Genomic DNA, 25,207 nt, shown 5'->3' with positions numbered 1-25,207 from the left:
ACGAGTCAAACCATGTACCTCTTTTAAAAAAAAATATTAATCCTTGAGCAACTATTTATTTTTTCTAAATAACGTCATAGCTTTCAGAAATTAGCTCACGATGACCAAGTTTTTTTTCAATTTTTTTTTTTAGCTGTTGGAAAAATGAAAACGAATAAAACTGCACATCATTCGAACCATCAGAATGTCCTTTACACGTTGTTAATAAAGATAAAGTCGAGACTTGAATCTGCAATAATATACAAGCGTTTGAACAAGAGAATGCCCCCCCCCAAAAAAAAAGAAAATTTTCTGAATAGTGGCGCATTACTAGAAATGTTTTCAAAGCAACCTATCATTTTTACCTCACCAAACGATAGATCGCTCTTTTTTGAATCAAATCATGTATTTACATTGTATAGAACTAATATTTTTAACCAGGAAAAAAAAAAAAAAAAAAAAAAAAACAGATACCTAATTCTGCGATCACATGCGCGAATTTGGTGTATTTTTATGCTTTATTTGAATTCTGCTCGCATGTGGCATCAAAGAAACTAGGTCTGGCTTTAGTTCATGATCTTCAGTTCTCCAGCCCATATCGGAAGCCTGAGGTAAATCAATACAGGGCTTGTGGCTTTGGATTAGTTTTTGTGCTGCCGTATGCATAGGTATACAGTAGCACGGAAACTTAACCCTGAGCTGCTTGAGGCCCAGACTAGCAAGATGCTGGAAGTAGTATGCAGCTAGTAAGACGATATCAGTATCGTTGGCTTGTACTATCACAAGTGTGCTCTTTCGTCTCGCGGCAACATCTGTGTGGTATAATATCCGAGTGTCTGCCTCCTCATGGCAAGACAAGATATAGTCACCAACAGAGCTTCATGAGGCGTAACGGTAACAGCTCTAAGTCGACTCTCGAAACCTCCAGCGAAATGAACCATCAGAGGGGTCGAAAAATTGTACTCCCAGACCTCGAAAAGAACTTTCAAGAGTCGACCTTTGGCTGAGCAACTACTGAGAATTCCGTCCCAGAGTGTTGCAACTTTGCTGGAACAAGTGAACGGGCTGGAAATATTTCCTTTAAGATCTCCTCTTCTTCCTCGATAGCGAGATACTTCTTTGAGGTTGAACGAGTTGTCATCATGGGTTCTATCGTCACTAAGACCGTCATACCTGTCACCAGCCAAATGGATAGACTGACAATCTTCGGGTATGTTCCTAAGAATCCCATCGTAAACTATTTTTCCAAAATATGCTAGCGTCTCATTTTGTTCTGGTCTATAACACCTTGACACTCATGACATCAACTATATAGTCAGATCGAAGAGAGTCTTCAAAAAGTGTATGTGGAATAATTTTTGGCCATGACTGCAAGCCAGACTGTTGCAGAATGTAGTTCAAGGCTGTTGACTTTGTACCAGTACGTAGCTGAGGCTCCCTACGACTTGATGATAATACTGCAAAAGAGGCCGGATATGGCTGTAGCTCGTACTTCAGCAGCTCACAGAGGGACGAAGTTTGTGTTGAATATGCAAGACACAGAGCTCGTTTAAGCAGCTCAGTTTTCTCAAAGTATTTTTTGTGGCTTTTTCTTTCCTTTTTTGGCAACAGAGGCGAAAGTTTGTACTATGCCAATTTTTACTTTCGTGGATGTCCCGTCGAGATATGAGCTCACGGCTTCGGAGCCAATGTTTCGGAAGTTCAGCAGACTATTTGCTACGGCTTTTGGAGCTCTATCCCCTGTCATAAAGTTGTACACCTCTGTTCTCGTCGTCTTGAATGGGTTTCCGAGCAACTCTTCAGGCAGGCGTAGCATTTCTTCTAGGTAGTTAAGCGCAACTGTGGCGTATTTATAATTTCCGGGTGCGAAGAAAATCAAAATCTTCTCTTTTGCGGCGTTTAAGTGTGAACCCTAGTCTGCAGCTCTTTCAGCATAAAGATAGTCGTTTCCGGTACGAAGATCTAAATAGTTGATCCAGAGGCTATGATTCCTTATGGTAGATCGGGACTCGCTGTGCTTCGAGAAAAGCGGAGCAATGCTGTCCAACGCATATCCTATCTGTTTACATGCTTCAGAACAAGTTGTACCTACATGGTGTGCCTTACGCAAGACAACTGACACCCCCTAAAATCGTTGTTGCCGGAATCCTTACCTTTAGTTATATAAGATAAATATACCAAATCCTTTCCTTTTATGTCGTAGTTTTCAGTACTTTATGCAATAGTCAGTGACCCAAGGCTCGCTATCGTTCAAAAAAAGAGAGGAGGTGGCTCATATCAGCGCAGTTGATTTGAGTATAGATGTCGGGGTAATCTAAGGTGCTTAAAAAGAATATCGGGGTGCAAACGCTCGCACTAATGTAGAACTTGACGACTTTAGCCTATAAAGGAGAAATTAGCCTTTTATGGCTAAGTACTTTATGCAACTGAAACCCGATATGTAAGATGCTCGGCTTTTTTTTTATTGCTGTGAAGACCCAAATTCGCGCATGCGATCGCAGAACGAGGCATCTCTTGTTGTTTTTTTCCTGATTAAAAATATTAGTTGTATAGAATGCAAATAAATTATTTGACTAAAAAAAGAGCGATCTGTCGTTTGGTGAAATAAAAACTATAGGCTGTGTTGAAAATATTTAGAGTAAAACGCCAGTATTCAGAAAAATTGCTTTTTTTGTGGGGGGGGGGGGGGATTTTCTTGTTCAAACGCTTATATATTCTTGCAAATTCCAGTCTCGACTTTGTTTCATTAACAACATGCATAGGACATTCGGACGCTTCGAATGATGTGCAGTTTGATTCGTTTTCATGTTCTTTTTAACAGCTAAAAAAAAAGAAAATTTAAATTGGTCTTTGTAGGATAATTTCTGAAACCTATGACGCTATTTAGAAAAAAATAAATAGTTGCTCAAGAATTAATATTTTTTGGAAAAAAAGGCACAAAGTTTGACTCGTAATGACAAGCAGAATCCAAATAAAGCATAAGAAAAATATATTTATGCAGGCAACAATTTCAGAAAAAATGAAAAACTAAGAAAAATTAATGAAAAGACCCTTGTTTTCAAAATTAAATAGGAGATAACTAAAAAAATAAAGGCTGCGGGGAAAAACTATAAATACCAGGTGAAAGTACTTTTTGTTGGAATTCAGAATATGTCAAATTTATAAAGTTTTCATTTTATTTTACCCTGTAAAAAAATCAAGAGCGGTATGACGTCGTTATAGGCCAAATTTGACTTTATAGGCTAAAAAGACCATGTTTTACACGAGTGCGAACTTGTGCACCCCGATATTCGTTGTAAGCGCTCCCGATTAAACTGGGATCCACCCTCAAACCAACTGCAGCTGATGTGAGCCACCCCTTCCCTTTTTTTGAACGATAGCGAGCCTTGGATCACTGACTATATGTGAATTCTCACTTTGTGAATTTTGTCGTGTATATTAATGGGTACTTCCACACTCAAGAAGTTAAGCTAGGTTAATCATAATGAAATATGCCAAAATCTGATGAAAATATAATACTTTAGTAACGTAAGTACCTATTAATGATGTCCATTATATTTTGATGGTCTAAATATTGAACTGCCAGGTGAACAAATAGGAAGTAAAAGCTCAGTTAGAAAAAATTCTAGCTATGTTTGCAGATGGCACACAACTTACAGTTGCAGACTGAGAATAAGTAAACGTCGAAACTGAGTGAAGGTCTTAGTCAAGTTTGACTAGAGGCTAAAAAACTAGGTTTAAATCTTGAAACGTCATCATTTATACTCCATAGTCGTTCGAAGAACTATTATCGAGAATTCAGGGTTTAACTTTAGGTGAAGTTATTATTCTCAGCAATGTTGAGATTAAGTACTTGGGAGAGTATGTGGATGAAAGATTGCCCTGGATGTTGGAATGCCGCGGAAGTTGAGAAATATGTTTCCAGACGTGATTATTCATATGTTTTATTTTTCTCTAGTACATCTGTACCTATTTTTTTTTTTTTTTTTTTTTTACTGTTGTGCTGTTTGGTCGAAAAGATTTTCTTCCCATCTTCGTCCTCTGCAGAATTCAGCTCTGCGGATTTTAAGTCATGTCCCCAGCCGTCAGAAAATTTTATGAAATGTCTGAGTGGCACTAGTGCTTGGTTTGCTGCTTTACATTAAAGTAACGCCAATGCATCGAAGATGAATAATAATCAAGGACATTGTTTTAGCACGTTTCAGCTACGAAGTCAGGTTCATTATTATCCAACTAGAGAAGCACACGATGCTCGAACACCAATTACTGTGTTGACAAGATCTACTGTTTCTTGTCAGTATGTAGGACTGAAATGCTGGTTAAATATACCCGAATACATTTAACATATTCAAAATAATCTGAGCTTGTTTTACTATCTATGGGTAATGGGATTACCCCCATCTATTTATTATAGATGACCAAAACGGAATAAGTAATTTATTTCTTATATAACTATTAAACTGTTTAACTATTAATATAAATTGTTAGAGTAGTAAAAAAAATAAGATTAGGCCCTAAAACAGGCCCTATCATCCTAGGGAAGATTGATTGCTAATTGTCATTATTCCTTTGCTGTCTATTTTATGCTATTATGATTTGTTTAGTAACAATCTCTCTCTCTCTCTCTCTCTCTCTCTCTCTCTCTCTCTCTCTCTCTCTCTCTCTCTCTCTCTCTCTCTCTCTCTCTTTCTCTCTCTCTAAAAAAGCGTAGTTTCTCCTAATCGTCTAATGTTCACCCATTTTTTGTAAAAAAATAGCATTTTACTTTAGTACCATCAAAACGACTTTGTAAAGTGTTTAAAAGACCGCACTACCTTTCAAATGAGCCCTTAAATGTCTCTCTATGATTTATACAGGGTAGCAGCTAGCCCTGGTGAAGAATTTAAAAATAAAAGACACATCAATGTTACCAAAGCTAAAACGGGATTTTTAAGATGCAGGGTTTAACACCCGCTGTCAAAGGCTTTCATCATAGTGATTCCAATGGTATGATCTGTATTTCGATCCACCCCCGTTTTTGAGGGTTTCAAGCTATTTTTAAAATTGCTTTAAATTTGTTTTAGGCATTATCCTTTATTTTAAGTTGTAAATGAATGGTATTTATCATTACTGAATCAGTATCAAATGACGATTCTTTTATATTTGAAAATTGATTAAAAAACGCGTTTCTAATTTTTGGCTATAATGAGGCGAGATTTGCTCCTTACTACAATGCAGCTACTGTTGCAACCATGACAGGGAGAATATTAAAGGAGACGAAAAAGTGATGGGTTTTAATTGTCATATACATAAAATTAATTAAACAAAATCTTTCTAGAAAAACGAAGTTTTTTTTTAACTAAGTTTAAAACGCTATATTAAAACCTTTGACGAACACAAATAAAGTCCTGTAATATTTCAAACTTAAAACAAAACAAAAATCCACATTATTTAACATTATCTAAATTAAACCCACATCGAACAGTGTGGTATCTTTTGATTGTCTTACAGATGAAAAAATACAATTTAATTGCATTACCTACCGTAAAGGCCCATAAGGGTTCAATGTATTAATATTTGTTCATTTATTTTTTCCCTGAGGTACTTCATGTGGAAGGGGTGGTCGAATAAGCTTTGGAGGGGTCTCAGTCAATTAGAAATCAAAAGTTCCAGGGCGCTTTTCCAAGATTTAGCCTGCTTTTCCAGGGGGGTGCTACCGAATGAGTCGTTTCTGACTACTGTGTATAAAAGAAATTCTTATTCTAGTTCAACAGCCCTCGTGCTTCAACGGTTGTTTTGAAAGAATTTTCAGATAAATACAGAATTAGCTCTAAGGGAGAGGCGATGGGAGGGCAGAGGTCAAAATTGATATATAATCCACAGGAAAGTATACAGGACTTTTTTTTTGGGGGGGGGGGCTCCGGAACAGGTCTGAAGGAGAGGAGCTAGATTTGCAAGCAAATCCCGTTGAAGAGACTCTTGATGACTGTGAAAGTGACTTAATGTTCTGCTCTTATGATCCAGTGCCTAGTTAATCAAAGTCAAGTGTTACAAACCTCGTTTTTAATTGAATTCGGTACTTTTATAAATAAATAAAAAATAACATGTATCTGATATGAGGAATGGGGTTGAATAGGCTATTCAAACATGCAAGGCTGTTAGGGTAATATTTCTTAGGTTTAAATATAGAAAAAATAACTAATATGAATTTACTCTCAAATAATTATAAATTAAATTAATTTTTTTTATTGTTATTTTTTTTTACAAAATGGATGTCTGAAATCAGGCACTGTCAAATTGCTGACGCATTAGCCTAAACACAAGATTACCAGAGGGATGAACTAGACAGTTAATTAAATAAAGACAGTTAATTAAATTAATTAAATTAACTCTATATAAAGGAGCAATACCTTTTTTAAGCTCAGGGGAATCAGAATAATTAAAAAAATTCATTAAAAGCTGTAAGTGATGCTTTAAAAAAAATGTTCAACTGGTCTTGTAGCTACAGGGCAACTCCAAAACACCAATTTTACCCTGTATTTCCTAGGGAGTACATCATTTTACCATTTTCACCTTGTTTTGCCAATTTTACCTTATTTTACTTACCGAGTTTTATTTTACAGTAATTTTACAACACTGCTATTGGCATGGGTCTTTTTTTCACTTGCACTCTGTTACCACGAACTGTAGGATACGAAATTCCAAAAAATGATTTTAAATAGAGAAAAAGCCTTGGTTTCAGAAACCGTTGATTCTTGTTTACTATATTCGCCATTCTACACCGTTTTTGCCTTTTATAAAATACCACATATAAGTAGAACAAGTCCTGACTTAGAATCATAAAAAAATTACATTTAAAGCTGAAAGTGATGCTTAAAAAGAAATGCTCAACTGGTATTGTAGCTACAGGGCAGCTTTAAAACGCCAATTTCATCCTTTGTTTCCTAGACAGTACCTTATTTACAAAATTTACCTTATTTTACCAATTTTATTTAGCGATTTTTTATTTTATGGTAATTTTACAACACTACTACATCATTCTATAATATGGACCAAAAGAAATCCTTTTTTCAAGCTTCCAAAAAGGAAGTTTTTCAAAAAAGGGTTTTTTTTTTATAAAAGAAAAATAATTTCCTTTTTTCAAACTTTTTATGTATTCGATTGGAGTAAATAATAAAAATAAATTTTATCTTTTTAGCACCTTTTCTTCAAAAAGCCTCGTTTTCAGACGATAGAAATTTTTTCTCTAAAAACTTGCTATACATAAATCGTTTTCCCTTTTTTGACAAAGAAACATGTAGTCTGGCTATCAACAACATTTTTGCCCTCTCATTCTTAATAAGAAAAAAAAAAGTTTAGCTCTTGTTGGTTCATCCAAAATGTCGTCAATCCAAGTTTTTGTATAGATGGCAACAACGTGGTTACAAGTTCTTGAAGACAAAAAGCGCAATTTTTTTCAACGTTTAATACAGCGTAGACATGCGAACAACAACCTACCTTTTTTTTAGGAAAAGACTTTTTTTTGGCAAACATTAAAAATATTTAAAACATGGATACTCAAAGAAAAACCTTTATAGCTCAAACTTCTGCAGCATTTCTACAATCCAGTTTTGAAGATACTCAGTAATGACAAAAAAGAAAGAAAAAAATGAAAAAAAAGAAAAAAAGAAAAAGGCAAAATAGAATAAATAAAATAAATACTAGTTCGAAAACTGAGACAGAATATACCCATACTGAACAAGCACAGCTTTTTTAGATTGAAATCGCTTTGTCTGTCTAGCCTTTAAATCGGAGAAAATTTACCGAAAAGACAATATGCGATTTTTTTTCTGATTTAAGAATTTGTAAACATTAACCAATTATTTAATACAGAAATCTCCAAAGCTCAAAGCATTGTTTTGAGAAAAAAAATTAATTGACAGAAATGGGTTAATACTAGATTTTTACAGGATCGTCCTTATATTACAAGGAATAAGGAGGAAGGCGAATAAAAAGAAGAAGATAGTGAAAAAAAAACTCTGAAATAAAGCTATAACTACAAAAATAAATACGAATCACAAAACATTTTCAAATGGGTTCTTTGTGATTCAAGGTCATAACTTCAAATTTTAGTAGGTGTGAAAAGGGTGGACAAAAACTAAAGGCCTCGTTAATACCAGCCAAAACTTATATCAGTCAGTCTTGATTAAAAGCTGTGGAAAAATCTCTCAAAATTTTGAAAGAAAGGCTAACATTTAAACATATCTCTATTCTTTTGGAATATATTAGAAAACAAATCCATGCTTCAAGGGAATTGTAATCGTTGCCTTAACGTAATCCTTAAATCCTTTAAGTCAGAAAATTTGAATTAATCTTATATTGATCTTTCTTTAAAAGATAAAAAAAATTAAAAGATTAATAAAAGATTAACGAGTAATTAATTAATGATTCAAAAATTTTAATTAAATTTAATTAACCATATATTTAATTCATATTGACCTTTGATCTTTTAGGTATATCTTTAAGTTACAAAATTTAACAACTGTTTACGTATAGTATTTGTTATTGGAAGCATACATTTCTAGGGGGGGGGGGCAAATTTCCAGCTGGTGCGATTTTCCACGGGGAGTAAAGTATCCAGGGATTGAATTTTTCAGAGGGGTTGCTCATATTCGTGTTAATCTTCGTAAGAAACCCAACCGTAAACACGCAACCGTGATCTTTCTGTACCTTAAAACGCCTCCCCCCTCATCAGCTGTTCGTGATTACATAAATTTATTATTAAAATTATTTTTTACAAAACTGAATTATTTTTTGTGAATTTTGAATTGAAAATCAAGTATTTTGCAGTAGGGGATCAAGACGTGGCTAATTGTAGAAAGAAAAAGTCAAGACAGATAGTCCAAGTAATTGAGAGGCAAAATCGAATAAAGTAATCGAATAAAATTAATGACAGTAATGATGCTAGAACGATATTACCATGTTTTCCCGATGATTCACATTTTACTAATGTTGCTTGTACCGAAGTGGAATTGTCGGATGGCAAGTGCCAAAATATTCAGTATATTAAAAAAACGAATACGGTTAAATAAATTGAAACTGAACGTTAAATAATTTTTTTTGTGGAAGAAGCACACAATATTCACGGATAATGAATATAATGTGAATATAATAATATAAATAATATAAATACGGATAATGGATATAAATGTGGTAGTGAAAGAATTAACGTTATTTTATTTAACGTTATTAACGCTAAAACTCATTATCTGAGAGTGATTGTTGATGAATCACTGAGTTTTGTTTATTTGAGTTTTGTTTGAGGTCTAGTCTGTAAGATGTAAGCAAGCTAAGAGTGCTCTATTTTAAATGGTAACTTCATTTCTCCCAACAGATATAGGTACATCCGTTTCTGTTATACTGTTGCTTGTCTTGGTCAAAAAAATTTCTAGGCCACCTTATTCCTCTTTGGGTTATTCAGAATATGGCTAAAAGAGATGTGACTGGTGATAGCCGAAGTTTCAGTAATCGTTACCATCAAATTTAAATAATAACTTTTCACTTTAAATCATCACTACAGCTTATTGCCTCCATTTTTATTTGGTTTTCACAACCTCTTCATAATTATGAAATTATAAATTCAGTTCTTTTTGGATACGTGGACAATGGTTTATAACTGCTAGATCAAAATTTAGTATTAGACATAATGAGCCTCTAATTTAAGCCACTTTGCTGGATGAGCTTTACTGTTTCACCAGAATTCCATAAACTGTTGAAATTGCATTATTTTTTGAAATTTATGAATCTTGTGTGTTGCTCTCAGTGGTTCAAGTTTTTTTGTTTTGGGGGGAGGGATGGCTGGCAGCATGTTTGCGTGGCAATTTCGATATTCTTATGTGGTTTGGGTGCCTGAGGCCAAGTAAGCCAATTCCTTCCATCATTTTTTTCACCTTCTTCCGTCCTTATTTTAATTAAATTATTTTTTAATGTTGTATTGTGTTTAGTCCCTTACTGGCTATAGCCTCTCGTCATTGTAGCGATGTAAGGGTTTTTTGTTAAATAAACCTAATTATTCCTTATACAACTTACCTTGAGCAATAAAATAAATATTGTCTGTTTCACAAAATCTTAATAATCATCACATTATAAGTTCTCTTTGGATGCGCAGACAATAGTCCATAACTATTAGATCAAAATTTAGTGTTAGACATTTTGGGCCTCTAATTTAGGACATTTTACTGAATGAGCTAAAATCGTGTACTGTTTTACCAGAATTCCAAAAAACTGTTAAAATTGCATTATTTTTTTAAGTCTATGAATTTTGTGCGTTGGTCTCAGTCGTTTAAGCTGTTGTTTGTTTGTTGTTTTTTTTTTGGGGGGGGGGGGGATTCAGGACATGGCTGGCAGCATTTTTGTGTGGAAAATTCTATTTTTTGTGCAGTTTGAGTGTCTGAGGCCAAGTAAGCCAATTTCTTCCGTTCTTTTTTTCTCCCTTTTCCGTCCTTGTTTTACCTGAATTATTTTTGTTAATGTTGTGTTGTGTTTAGTCCCTTTCAGGCTCTCTGCCATTGTATTGATGTACGCATTTCTTTTGATAAATAAACCCAATTATTCCTTATAAAACTTACCTAGAGTAATTTAATAAATATTGCCCCACAGCCCAATTATTTTCGAAAATTTGACTTTTAGTATAAAAATATAAAACATGAAATATTTTGAAAAAACAAAAATTATCAAATTGAGAGAACATAATATTAGCAAAACAAATTTTAGTTTCAGTATTGTTATTTTGGTTTTGGCAGTGTCACATAAATACATAACTTAAAATATATGGTTAGACTATCAAACTGAAACATGGCAAGAATTAGTACAAGTTATGAATGTGTATAAATTCTGATTCGGAAACTGAATAAATATATGGCTAGAGGAAAGTTTTAATTTATAATAAACTGAACTAATCTGAATCAAACAGTGCGTAAAGGCATATCAATCCCTTGACTATGATAATAATAATAATAATAATTTATTATAAGCCAAAAGACAGGCCATACAGAACAGTATTCTTAATTACACTCCACAAGAAAAATAACATAAATATCACAGTTTATAGACTATAAACTGTGATATTTATCTAATTCTATAAACTGTGATAAATATCAAGTTTCACTCATTGATGTCAACGCTTCATTTACATATTTACATAACTGCATGATTGTTCTTTTTACAGTCGTTTTCAGGATCCCCGGGAACTTCAAGTTACCACCCTCAAAGTACTTTCACCTTAATATAGAAAGTTTCTGGCACTCGGTGAGAATATGGGCCACATCCTCAATACCTAGGTTACATCTGGGGCAAGAGTAATCCGCATCTGCATCTGGGGCCACTCTTTTTCTTTCAAATACTCTTTTTCTAATTTTTAGTGACCGGCAATTTACTAGGTTCCGAAACCACGCCCTCAATATTTCGCCCGGTAACCCTTGTTTAAAATAATATTCAAATCCAAATATGTCTGTTACTTGGGAATAAAACGTTAATGTTTCAGATGCTTTAACTGTCTGAGTCCACATTTGGACTTCCTGGTCTTTTTTTCTTTCTATAATCACAGCCAAAAATGGCTCACCCTGATCTGAGGGTCCTAGCTCCTCATTCCAAATAAAGAATAATCCTAATCCATCTAAAACATTTTTTATTTGATATGGCCACGATCTTTTACGTTTCGACCTTACGTTACGTACCTCAAAGGTTGCCACTCCATGCGACTGGCAAGTTTGAAACAACACATCCGGAAAAGCAAAGCTTACATTGAATAATGTATGTTTTAATCAATTTAATCCGTGGGATTAAACACAATTTAGGATGGTAAAAAGACTATAATAAATAGCTGTAATTGGGTTTTGAGCTTTACTTTTCTCTTCACTTTTTTTGCGAACTTTCCATCTTTCAGTGTATTTGCTTTAAGTACATTAGACTTAAGTTCCTTGATTTTCAACTTTAAAGCACATTTGATAAGAAATAGAAACAGGGAGAGAGAGACGGGAGAGTACACCTTAGAAGCAGCTTAATACTATCATCTAAGGGTTTTATCCCCCTTTTTAGAAATTTTCCTAATCTTCACACTCTATTCGATGCCATCTTACTTTTTGTTTGCCCTTAGCTATATTTCCAAAAATTTGGTATAGGGAGCGATACACAAGGCCGTATCCAGAAGGGTAGGGGGTTTAAACTTCCCCCTCGAAATGTATGGCCGACTCGTAAAGGCGTAAAAAAATGAGCATAATTTTTTTTATGCGTTGTTTAAGTTTTTTTTTGTACCCCCCCCCTCCCCCGAAAAAAATCCTGAATACTACCCTGGTGTACACAATTAAGTCTTGCCACGCTCCACTGAAAACAATTAATTACAAACCCATAATTTAGATGAGACTTACCCAATTCCAGCTCCAAGAATAAGAGACATAACATTCGTAATAGCGATTGTGTATAACACTTCTCTCGAGAAAAGGCCAACTTGTCCAACTTTTGCACCACGGATACTATAAGTTTTCTTTTTTACTGACCGGAATTTCCAATCCCTAAAAATGAGCAAACACAGAAGTCTCATCAAGATCTCATCAACAAAACACATCATTCAACTACGCCTCTTCATAATGAAGAAAAGGCAGAAATTAGTTAAACAGTTGCTTAGGATAGGCTGCGTTTAAGCGTCTATAGGTTACTTAAAAGGAACGTGTAATTGATTTGAATCAACCTGCGACTGGATAAGCATTATTTATTGGATTAATTAATACACAAATATAGCAGTTTATAGCTTTTGTAAACATAACTAATCATTTTAACAAATTTTCCTAAGACAGAGACTTTTCAATAAGTTAGCTATGGCCCACCAGGTTTTTTTTTAATACTGTTGTGTAGTTGATGTCTCTGTCTCAAGTAGGAACTGTACGTTCTTTTCACTTACCGCAAAGAGTACTTTGCTCCGGTAGGGTTTTCGGTGGGTATTCAAAAGAGGGCAGTTGCTAGTCATTTTTTTTGCCCACCCTTTTTTTTGTCTCCTTGCATCCCCGGTTATAGAGTCTTGCTCAATTATGCGTATGCCCTCACTGTTTATTATTGATTGCTTATTGCATCTGAATAAATATTTAAACCTCTATTTAAATCTTAAAATTAATTAATATAGGGGTAATATTTGGACGACACCTTATTTAATATCTTATCAAATTAATTTAGCAAACCACAGAAAAGGATTGGGGAAATATTCACATACCTCTTTAATCGCAACAACTGTGTGTTGTGTGTGTTGAGTCTCTGAAAGGTTGAAATGCATTATATTGAAAATAATTTTTTTTTTTTTTTTTTAGTATTTATGCTATTTCTGTTTTTTTCCCTGTTTTTTTCCTGGCCATAGAACCTTACGGGGTTCTATATTGAAGTGTTTTCGTCGTAAATTTATTGGTTGAATAAATTGATAGATCATAGGGTAGTCCACGCGGAATAAATTGATTGCTTGGTAGTCCCCTGTTTAGTTTTTGATTTTTTTTTCTCTCTTCTTTTTTTTTATGTGGATCATTGTATTTTATGATTTTTTTTTCTTGTTTTGTCTTGTTTATTTATTTTTTTTTTCTTCTTTTTTTTCTCTTGTATTGAGTCTATTAAAGGTGTGAATGTATGATGTTGAAAATGTTTTTGTTTTTTCTGTATTTGTTTCATTCGTTTTTGTGTCTCCCCTGTTTTCTTTCCTGGCCATAGAGCCTTACGGGGAGTTTATATTGAAGTGTATTTTGTTAAGTTTATTGATTGAATAAATTGATTGATTGATTGATATAATTTAACTATAATTTTAACTATAATCTTTATATATAAGATTATAATCTATAATCTTTAACTATAATATACAACTTTAAACTATAATCTCAACAACCCAATACAATGGCACAATTTTAACCTACCGCACATTTTACAGAATTAACCGCTTTTTAATTCAACAACACGATAAATAATTTATTAAGTAATTAATTAAATAATTAAATACATATAAATAACGAATAATGCCAAAATTATGAAGGGACTTTTTGAGACAATAGAAAAAAAACTTAAAATTCCGCCTGATTAATCGTACGCTCAAACACACCGCTAAAATGTTCTATCAGCCTATAGATAGTCATGAAAAATAGCGTTGTGTTCAAACTAAAATTATGCAACATTTGAATCAGAATGGCCTGTGTGCTGGTTGTAATAATAAACCATAGAAGAATAGCTGGGGCGAATCTCCAGCATTTTTATTGGGGGGCAAGAGGAGTCATATCTGGATAGTCAAAGGGCGTGGGATGTATAATATTTTTTTCTCTCCACATTATTGGGGGGGGGGGGGCAACTGAACCCCCCCCCCCCCTCCCCCCTGCAACCCCCAAACGACGACCCTGAAGGATAGTTAGAAACCAAAGGATCAACTCATGTTTATCAATCTTTATACAAGGATCATATATTTAAACCTGATAAGTAATCACAAGAAAATTTATGACCACTTCATAAGTTTATTTGGCTCCTCCCTTCTTACACATCCCATCTACCGATCATTCGTTCCCCCACCTTTTGTCCCTATAAGATCTCGTCCCCCCAGGGAAGTGGTTGAGAAGGTTCCGAAACTAACCTCAGTCCACTGTAACACCATACGCTACAGTGAAAGCTTTGTGCCCAAACTTTTTGAAATATTACGCTGATCTCTAGTGTTTTCATTCTTTAGTTTATTTATCCTGACAAAGTTTTATCAGACAATTTTATTCTCAATCTCAAGTGTGTTTATCCTTTAGTGTATTTATCCTGACAAAGTTTTATCAAATAACTTTATTTGCTAATTATGACTAAGAGACATCATATTTGGGCTTTGCCTACGAGAGCTATGTCTTGTTTTTGAATTAAATGAATTTGAATTTGAATAAGTTAAATAAATAGCTTACTTTCAAGGGACAACTTACTGGAAGATAAGTAAGTTACTTTCAGTAAGTTACTTTCAACTTACTGGATTACTTAAAATCCTGGAAGAAAAGACGAGACGGACAAGTGCAAGTACAAAATCTATTGTTTTCTAAAAAAGAAATGTTCAGTTGGACATCTGTATTATATATAATTTGTCTGTTTCCTAAAGCACCTTCTCATATTCAGTTTAAATATGCAAACAGAAAAATTTCTAAATTTCAATATTCTGAGAAATTTGTTCCGTCTTTCCGAGGAAAATTTTTGAACAAGCAAAGTTTTCTTAAAAAAACAAAAACAAAACACAAAAACAAAAACCGTCACATCACCAAGGTTATGTCAACCGCCCGGACATAGCTTGACAATATTAAGGACCAGGGAAGTATACTGGGGTGAGGAGGCCTCGGAGCCTATGGAAAATTCCAAAATTTTTCGAATTCCTGGGCACTTCTTATTCAAATTATCAAATACTTTCTTATAATAATTCCAGACTAGATTCAAATAAATGAAGCTCTTTAATTGAAATCCGAATTTTACTGAATTAGAATTGATTTTTTATTCTGGGCATCGCTACACTGCCAGTGGCACTGCTGACCTCCCTCTCCCCCCCCCCTTTAGAGGAGTTCAAAATGTATTTTTAGCATCTAGATGGGGGGGGGGCAAATTTGGCGTTTTTTCAATTTATTCAATAGAAATACCAAAGACAGACATCTTCTATGAAAATACCCCCAGAAATGTATTTTTCAAATCTGTGGGGGGGGGGGGAGGGGGTATTAACGCCAATAGTATTACACTACTCGTTCAGCTTTACATATCAACTATTTAGATGTAATTCCAGCTAGAAATCTGACTTAGCTAGAAATAAAACTTTTATTTTTAGGACCATTAAAAATGAAATCCGACAAAAAAAAGATTCCTCTCTTCTGAGACCAATTATTCAACATACGGGGCATCAACCTTAAGGTAACGTTTTAACTAGCCCCCTCCCCAAGCTTTGCATGCCTTATTTGCTAACCTACAGAGTTAACCCGCTTGAAGAAGTTTGGAAATCTCATTAGTGTCATTTATTAATTAATTTAATTAACGAATTGACTGATATCAAATTTAATTGAGATTAAATCTCACGGTCTTAATCAGGCCTGATTGTAACATAAAACTGTTGCGAAAAAATAAGGATTGTAAAGTTATTATAATTATATCTCCGAATTTTAATTAGTCATAAAATAGTCTTAAATCTCCAACCTTCTTAAGACCATAGGCGGGTGTGCCTTGTTTGCCTCTCATTACAGGCAATCTAACGGTCTTATGTCAATTTTAAATTCTTGGTCAGCATGCCTGAGACTCTAGGCAGGTATGCCTTTCCAAAAACTAAACTAACATTATGTGTCCGATAAGAGAGTCATGCATTACTCCTGCCATTTACCCGTGCCCCAGCCATTTAAACATTTGCCTATCAATTACTTGGACTATCTGTCTTGGCTTTTCTCTGTCTACAATTAGCCATATCTTGATGCAACCTATGCAATCTTCTGCAAAATACTTGACAACTTCAATTCAAAATCAATCGTTGATTTTGAATTGAAGTTATCAAGTATTTTGCAGAAGATTGCATAGGTTGCATCAAGATATGGCTAATTGTAGACAGAGAAAAGCCAAGACAGATAGTCCAAGTAATTGATAGGCAAATGTTTAAATGGCTGGGGCACGGGGAATGGCAGAGGCAAATGTTCAAAAAGTGAGTACCAAAAACGGGGACAGTATAAACTTCGACTACATTTTGAACCCAATAAAAAAAAATGTACGAAGGGAGAATAATTAATATCTGAGTTCTATTAAGTTGAAAAAAAAACATCCAAAACTCCACATTTAAAGTAAGAAAAAAACACTTTATACAAAAGAGTGGCGGACGAAGAACATGATTACATATTATTAATCAACGTACAGATGACAACACAGAAACTAATAAAAAAAAATACTCATAATTACTTTGGTGGTTCTTGATCCGGTCGTGAACTCCAGTCCCAGACCCAGTCTTTTTCATCTGGTCCAAGATTGGTCCTGCTCGTGTCGTAAGGGTAGTTGACATAGATGCCTCTAGTGTCCTCTTCCTCAGCAGTTTCATTATTGGGGCTATTTGGCGGAGACTTGGGACTGAAATATGCTTAATGAAACAATATTCAAATAAGTCACAAAGATATTAATAACACAAAAATTGAAACTACTATGAAAAAAATAAGAGTAAAGACAGTGCTAGTGGCGATGAAAAAAGGGAGATTAGAAAACTACTAACTTCACCGAGGGGAGGAGAAGTTGGAACCACATTTTGTAGTTAATTCTGTGAAAGCATATGATGAGAAACTAAGCGAGAAAAACGGGTTTTAATTTCAATAAAGCAGTGAACAAAAACTTTTTGTTCACTGCTTTATTACAATTAAAACCAGTTTGTCTGGCTTAATTTTTCGTAAATGGAAAAGCAGTGTGGTCAAGAAATTATTTTTGCATATAATGAAAAGGTGGTACGAAAAACGGGCTACATTTCAACCAGTCTCTTTTCATTGGTCAATGCAACAACAACAGCAAAAAAAACTGAAAAGAGCAGAAAGTGAGATTGTAAGTCAGACTTAAAATAAATACCAATTACGAGTTATTAAATCAACCGTGTTAGAATTTTTATCTGGGCTGCAAAAACAGAATTGCTAGTTAACAAAAATAGTTTGCTTCCAATTAGAGGAAACGTAATAATTGGGGGGGGGGGCTTAAAAAACCACAAGAATAAACTTGAAAACTTCGTGGAATATTTGTGGGGTCAAAAGAATTTTAAAGTAGGGAAAAATATGCGCCAAGGATATGCTAAGTGTAAGAGATATTAGCAGTCTTTAAATCTCTATCTATGTTATAAGCATAAAAACTAGTAATCCTGCTTTGCTGCGCCATCTAATTTTTGAATATTAGATAGAATTTTTATTGAATATTAGATAGAATTTTTATTGAGTATTAGAATTTTGAATATTAAATATATCTAATTTGAAAGCTATGAAGCAAAAGTTCGAATTATTAGAGATGTTCTTTAAGAATATTAGCTAGTAGTTTCCTTTTGGACGGTGGAAATAAATTTAATGGGAGAATTGTTCGACAAATTTTGAATCATTGGCGAATAAAATTCCTAGACGAAGCATTTTTTTAATTTTTGTAATTCTGCTCGGGGATGCTGCATTGTCAGTGGCGCTAGTGGTCTTTAATTCCAACAAAACCTATGTTAAAGCACCGAATTTTCCCCTTTTTATCAATTATCCATACTCTTTGCAACATCGAATCTCATCTTTAAATCATTTATTAAAAAGTGTATTACCTTTTGTACCGGAATATACCAAAAATACCTTTTTGTACCGGAATATACCAATGATTGTGCTAAAATTCACTTCTTTAAAACTGAGTATACGTCTAAAGAAGAGCAATATTTTTTCGTATAATTCTTTCCGAGAGCCCAAGTGGAAGGAGGGGATAAATATCCTTTGGAAGAAAAATAGCCCGACATGGAATCTTTCTAAGAAGACCCCTCTTAAAATTTTTGAGAAAACACACTAAACTGTACACAAATCAGTATAACAAAACCAGGCTCGCACCCATATTTTTTTTTGTTGGGGGGGGGGGGGAGGGGGAATAATAAAAAAAATATTTGATATTTTGAAAAGGAAGTGCCCAGAAATTCGGGAGAATTTAGGTTTTCGGGTGGATGGAATCCGAGCCCCCTCCCCACATGGTGCGCGTCTCAGATCGACACTGAGCAACAAAAATGTTTCTTTCCAAAAAAAGTCATCTTATATTTTTTTTTAATTGTATCAAACTACAGAGAAATGGCAAAAATAATGAAAATTCGGGAGGTAGGCCTTGCCGACTGTATGTAAGCTCCACTCTGAATGCGTCCTGGGAAATCAATCACAAGCGAAAAAAACATGAGAAACATTGTCACAATCACGGAAAAATGAAAAGAACTCTTTATTTCTTGGTTTATCAATATGCACTGCGAGTAAATGATTTTTGTTCGTAGCTATTGATGACGATAATACTCAATAGGCCTTTATGCTTAACCCAGAAACAAACAAACGTCGATATTAACGATCTTTAAAAATCAACTTACGATGAATGGGGGGAATTTTTCCTTGTTGAAGCCAGTGACATCAAAGCTGATGAGGTGTTACTATCTCTCTGAGCTTCTCTAAGAAGTTTCAAATACTCTTCCGGTGGCACTCCACATAACGGTGGAGTAACACGGTCAGGAGTCCGTGGAATCGTGTTGTTCGAAGTCAGATCTACCCATGATTCTAAAAATACAATTATATATTACTGAAATTATAAACACATAAAAAAATAAAAACCAAAACAGATTACTAAAGTGAAAGAGAATAAATGTGAATAAGAGTTTTCGCCACATCCTAATATGATCTTTTCTTTTTGAATTGAAGTGTATTTAGTTTCGTTTTTTTTTCTCTTTCCATTATTCCACAACTGCCAAAAATTCTGTTTGATTTGAATTAAAAATAAATTAATATTATTATAATCAGAGAATTTATTTCAAAACATTAAAAAAACTAAGCTTATGCCCCAACAGAAACTAATATGGGAATATTTTACTAAGTACGCAATATTTATTATTAAAATAATTTACAATAGGAATTTAACTTTTACATTATTATGAAACTTACATATAAATATAAGCTTATGCTAAAAAAAGCTTATGGCATTTTTATGCTTATAGTATTTTTGTCCATATACTATTCAGAAACTGGTTAATAATTCAATATTATTTTGCTTTTTAATATTATCGAAAATACCAATCACAATTACTATGTTTTTCTTCACAGTCCAGGATCAACAGCTGACTTGGAATTGACGACAAACGAAGCTAAAACAATATCAAGTGTAGGGACTTCCTCAGTAATTCATTTTTTCATTAATAAAACAAGTATTTAACTAGGTTTCAGCCCTCGCATACATTTTGGCCAAATAAAGGACGAATCAGCCGAGACAAAATAGAAAACTACACTTCGATGACCGAATTTGACACTATTCTTACATAATATCGTTTTCAGCGAGGTAGCCCAACCAAAACCTTACGAAGGGAGGACGGAGTAATCTATTGTCCGAATCGTAAAAACACAACAAAACTATATATAAACAAATTTTGTATGCGTTTTTTATTGTATCCCATTTCGAGCAAAAATACTGGATGCGCCATTGATCCCAACCCTCCAAGATAATATTTTCTTTTTATGAACAGTTGCTCAACGGCATCTACATTTTGTGCTTGCTTTAAGTTTAGTCCAAGTAAAACAAGCATTTAATTCTAAGTAAAATAAGCGCTAATAAGCTTTTAATAATGACGCCCAGATGCATTTTTGACCATGCAAAAACAAGCTTGATAAAACTAGTCTATGATGCCGTGAATTCTCATACTTTCTTCGCCATCTTCTATATGTAAAGACATGAACGCCTAAGGAAGACAATAACACACAAAAACTTAAAAAAATAAAAATAATAATTAACCCCTAAAAGAGAAAAAAAAGCAAACAAGAATGAATCGGTTTCCATGATCAACCAAAAATAATGTCGAACATTTTTATTAATTTGCAAATATAAAGGCATTCGCATTTTAAAAATTCTTAGTTAACATACAACACTAGCAACTGCTTGTTACAGTTATTTCTGTTAATAAATAACCCCATAGACAAATTTAAAAAAAAACTAAAATAAACCCAAATAAAAAAAAATACTAAGTATTAAACACTTTCAATTTTCGTGATTATAAACAGTAAAAGAAAACAGTAAAGAAACTGAATATAGCGGAAAACTTAACAGAAAATTTACAAAAATTTATATTTAAATTGTATGCTTTAACTTATTTTTGAACTTTCTTAAACACACATTAATGCGCCAAACACTTTAATCCTATCAAATGGTTGACACGATTGATACACTTAAAGGCTACAAAGGGAACCATTAGTCATTTTCTTTGTTTCCCAACCAGTTAAAGCCTGTTGACAACAACAATTTCGGGAAGAAAAAAACTTAACATCAATGTCTAGACACACAAAAGTTGGCGAAAATACAAAATAAGACAAGGCTCACTAAAAATAAAAAAAAAAAATGTTTTTATCCTATCGACTTCAAAGCTAAAATTGACGCTTTAGCTTTCACTACTAAATTAACCTCCTTGATTATCCAATACCCAACAATACCGAAAATATTTTTCTAATTGAAAAATATAAATTGTACTGAAATTTTCAATAGTGGTACTAAACGAACGTTTAAGAATTAACGTTGAGCCAACGTTGAGCAACAACAAACTAATTCAGATATGAAACTAAGGGTGTACCCTTTCAGGGTGCAACAGAACTGAAACTAAAAAGACAGAACGAAAGGCGTGAAACATATTCAGTGACTTGAAACAAACATTTCATTTTGTATTTAAATGCAATAGATTCATTTGAGACACAATTATATTCAATAAATACCGTACAAATGTTTGTCGACTATAGTCGGTCAAATTGGATGAGCTGTAAATACGTTCTGAGGCCACAGTGGCTATATATGATGCACAACAAAGAGTGAAAAAAAAAAAACAAAAACAAAGAAACATACATAAAAGACAAAATCAAAATAAGGGTGATTCTCAGGTTACTTTTTTCTTTCTTATTTATATTTTTATGAGCACTATGGACAGCTTAGTGGAAATTCTTTACTTAAATATTAGCTTTATCTTTTTTTTCGCTGGCTGAAAATCACATCCTAGCGGAGTGATTAGTGCTCCAGACTTGAAATCCTGAAGTCAGGGGTTCAAGTCCTGGTGTCGACGGCTATTTGATTTGGACCAGGGGTCAATGGCTTGACTCTGTAAGCTCAGCCAAAGTCGATTCAGCTCTAAATTGATACCTGGAGAAATCTGGGAGAAAACACGGGAAGCTTCGGATGATTTGCCCCCAACAACGCATTACAGTCCCGGCCGAAGGCACTACCTGCGCAACGCAACACCATTGGTCAGCATGCGAAAAAAAAATTTGAAGTTTTTTTTCAGTTTAAATAAAAGTAGAAAATCCCCCTCGTTTTGATTCTTTCTTTTCATTCTTCATTTTTCCTTGCTTTTTTGTTGTAATTAGATGGAATGTCAGCCCAAATGATGGGTCGGAGGATTTGTCGATTTTTTTTTTCAGAATGACAGGCCAGAGGGGGCTCGAATATTAGATCGTTTGAATATTTGCCTCTTTCATGCTGTTGCATAGGGGAGCCTCCCTCTAATCGTCCCTATAACGACTTTCTCCTAATATTTATACTTTTGCGACAAGCTTTGTAAAGCTTGCTGCATTTGGTATTAATGGAAAAATACTAATAAGTTACAGTCGCCGTTAGAAACAGTGGGTACCTGACCCCTTCGCCCTGCCTCGGGTCAGATGTGGTTTGCAATGGTGCAGTTTTAGCTTAGCTTATACGAAATTGTCGAGCAGCTCCCCTCAAGGCCGATTCCAAGAGATGTGAAGTTAGGGGATTTGACCCCCTTCCTAAATATTCGTTTAACTCGTAAAAACGTAACAGAAATGAACATAAACACATTTTTGATGCATTTTTAAAGTTTTTTGTTCCCCCCCCCCTGCCGAAAAAAAATCCTGGATACGTTCTTGACTCCCTTCTTGTGTAGTATTCTGTCCCTCTGTAGCGAAGACTTTTTCAAAGTGTTCGACTATTCTTCAGTGTATTCGTCAGGTCCGTTTGTCTAAATTTTAGGTCTCCAGAAAACGCAGGGTAGCTGACTCGTTTGGAGTCAGCCTAGGCTCATACAGGATCAATATTCACTTTCTATGGCAATTTACTTACCAATTTATAAAATATTCGGCCTTTATTGGATAAAAAGGTATTTTATATATATATATATATATATATATATATATATATATATATATATATATATATATATATATATATATATTCGACTGAAATTACTATTAGATTTTGTCTGAACAACAGCAACAATTACGGAAGAAATTTGAGAACGGGACGACATACAAATTATATGCGCATAAAGACAATTAAATAAATCATTTATGCAATCCACGAATATAGCCTATTACAGCATTTTTTTTCCGTGTCAAACTAATGTTAATCAAGTTTGATCAATACATAACTACAAGCACGGGCCCATCTAGCTCTTTGGGCCCTTTCCTGGTGGCCATTATTCGCATATGTAAAAGCATTCCTGAAGCTTATAACAAAACCAAAATATTACTTGTAAGATCAGATTTACTCATATTTTATACATCATGCAATGAATGCATTATACTAATCCCCCAAAGGCTCATAGGCCTGTAAGAGGGGGCATTGTATTTTCGTATCTCTTTCTGTTTTACTTTTACTAACATTGGGCAGAAAATAATAGAGCAACTGTACCCCCCCCCCCATCCCCACCTACAGTTAAAAAGTTGCTTCCCTTAAATTTTGAAAGATCATATCGAATTGGTATTCTGATAATTTGCTTCAAATTATATTTAAAAAAATGGTCATTTTTTCAATTTTCTAACAGAAAATATCAAGAAAAAGACGATTTTCAATGAAAACAGCCCAAAAAAGGCCTTTTTCAAAATCTAGGAGGGGAGAAAAATCTAGGGGGCATCCAATTGCCGCCACTGCTTGTTTTCAGCACAAAAATCACCAATTTTAGGGATAAATAAAATAGCTCATGTAGTGTTTTAAGCTATATTTCTCAATATATTTTTTTGTTTCTACATCTATTCCCAGCAAAAAAAAAAAAAAAAAAAAAAAAAAAAAAATACCTTGGACAATTGAAAACATCCTGGACAGATTAACAAAGAAGCTATACCTGACTAGATTTACTCAAAATTACAGCCAAAATTGTTGATTATCTCCTAGCAATGAACCCGTTCGCTTCCATCGCCTCCATACAGATCAATTCGTGTTATTTGCTCTTTCATTTTCCGGTCGAGTAAATTATATAATTTCCATATTACAATACTGTGCTTCGCAGCATGTTCTGGACCAAAACCAACTTTTGATTAAAAGAAGTTAGTTAAATTTCATTCCTTAATTTAGCTTGAGTATATTTTCTTTCTTTACTTTTATGTAACAGATGATCTAAATTAAAATTAAAAAAGTTAATCTAAATGACGATGCTACAAAAAATGAAACCCTGTTAATATTCCGTATATGTCTAAACGCTTGACATTCGATCATAAAAAGTGAAGACCACATCTAAAGTACCAAGGACATTGACATTGAAATTCGATAATTTGAATTATTCAAGCGGAAACTACACAACCATATACCTCGAAAAGTTACACCAAAGATCTACCATATATACCCGAAATCATGTACACCGAGTGCCACGTGTCAAGCGTGGCGAAACTGTCCCAAGCGTTTCTGGGACTGTACCAAGCGTGGCAGGACTGTGAGGCCCATGTGACCTTCCGTTATGTATACGAGGTGGCAGGAAATAGGCAACCCCTCGAAAAATACCTTCACATTCAGTTACGCAATTTTTGCTAACAACGGCTACCAAATTAAAAAAACCGAAACGTGGTAGAAGAATCAGAAAAAAAATGAGCAAGACATAGAGGATCAAAAGCCGTAAGATGGTGTACCTGTCTTTCGGAATCAATATATTGCAAATGCTTAAATCTTGCAAATGATCAGCATTGCCAAATTTAACTTATTAGTTTTGCTTATTTATTAACACGGTTCAACCTGGCAACACCAACGATGATATGGTACTGCCATAAACTTTGATAATTTTGAAATAACTACTACTACTACTAAGAACTCACCGCAGCAACAAAATAGCTTAAGACCAACACAGCTGCACACGCTCCTCCTCCATCCCAATCTACTAAAAGCCATCTACTGATTTTTAATTTGACGTCTTTGGTCCTTTAATTTTGCTTTAGCACACATTCTGTCTTTGCTTTCATGTATTAAGATAATAAGGAAAGATTAAAATGGCAAGATATTCAGAGCGACTGAATCCACGTGACATTTTTATTCATTTAAAACAATTGATCATAGGCAGCGCAATCGCGCTGCCTAAGTAAAGAACGATGTTGGCACAATGTATTATTATTTTTTTGTTGGTTTTCTTTCCATACCAGGGCACTTCGTATCGAGGGAGTTGTCGAAGAAACTTCGAAAAGGACTCGTTCGATTGGAAATTGGAGTGGCTAGTGCCCTTTTTAATAGTCAAAGTGATTGGAAGACAACTAACACCCCTTCCACGCCCACCATTTCCCCAAACACTCCAATAAAA

At 34.1% G+C, this 25,207-nt stretch overlaps 1 protein-coding gene across 5 annotated transcripts in view; it reads right to left on the bottom strand.

Moving 5' to 3' along the window:
• Positions 1 to 25,207, bottom strand: part of BNIP3 (BCL2 interacting protein 3) — a 116,471-nt gene that overhangs the window by 45,527 nt on the left and 45,737 nt on the right. For 3 of the 5 annotated variants that reach the window (XM_089093151.1, XM_089093150.1, XM_089093153.1), the window contains exons 2-4: positions 19,043 to 19,226; positions 16,891 to 17,055; positions 12,363 to 12,506 (exon numbers count right to left, since the gene is read on the bottom strand). In XM_089093151.1, coding sequence (XP_088949277.1) covers positions 12,363 to 12,506; positions 16,891 to 17,055; positions 19,043 to 19,226 — 493 coding nt within the window. Of the gene's footprint in view, positions 1 to 12,358; positions 12,507 to 16,890; positions 17,056 to 19,042; positions 19,227 to 23,723; positions 23,753 to 25,207 lie in introns of those variants that run through there. The other 2 variants (XM_089093152.1, XM_089093154.1) reach the window with 2 other exon arrangements.

The sequence above is a fragment of the Artemia sp. Qi Xiang Cuo genome, chromosome 8, assembly GCF_049724085.1.
Source record: "Artemia sp. Qi Xiang Cuo chromosome 8, ASM4972408v1, whole genome shotgun sequence".
Lineage (NCBI taxonomy): Eukaryota > Metazoa > Arthropoda > Branchiopoda > Anostraca > Artemiidae > Artemia > Artemia sp. Qi Xiang Cuo.
The sequence above is the reverse complement of the archived record's forward strand: the minus strand, read 5'-3'. Positions and strand labels throughout refer to the sequence as shown.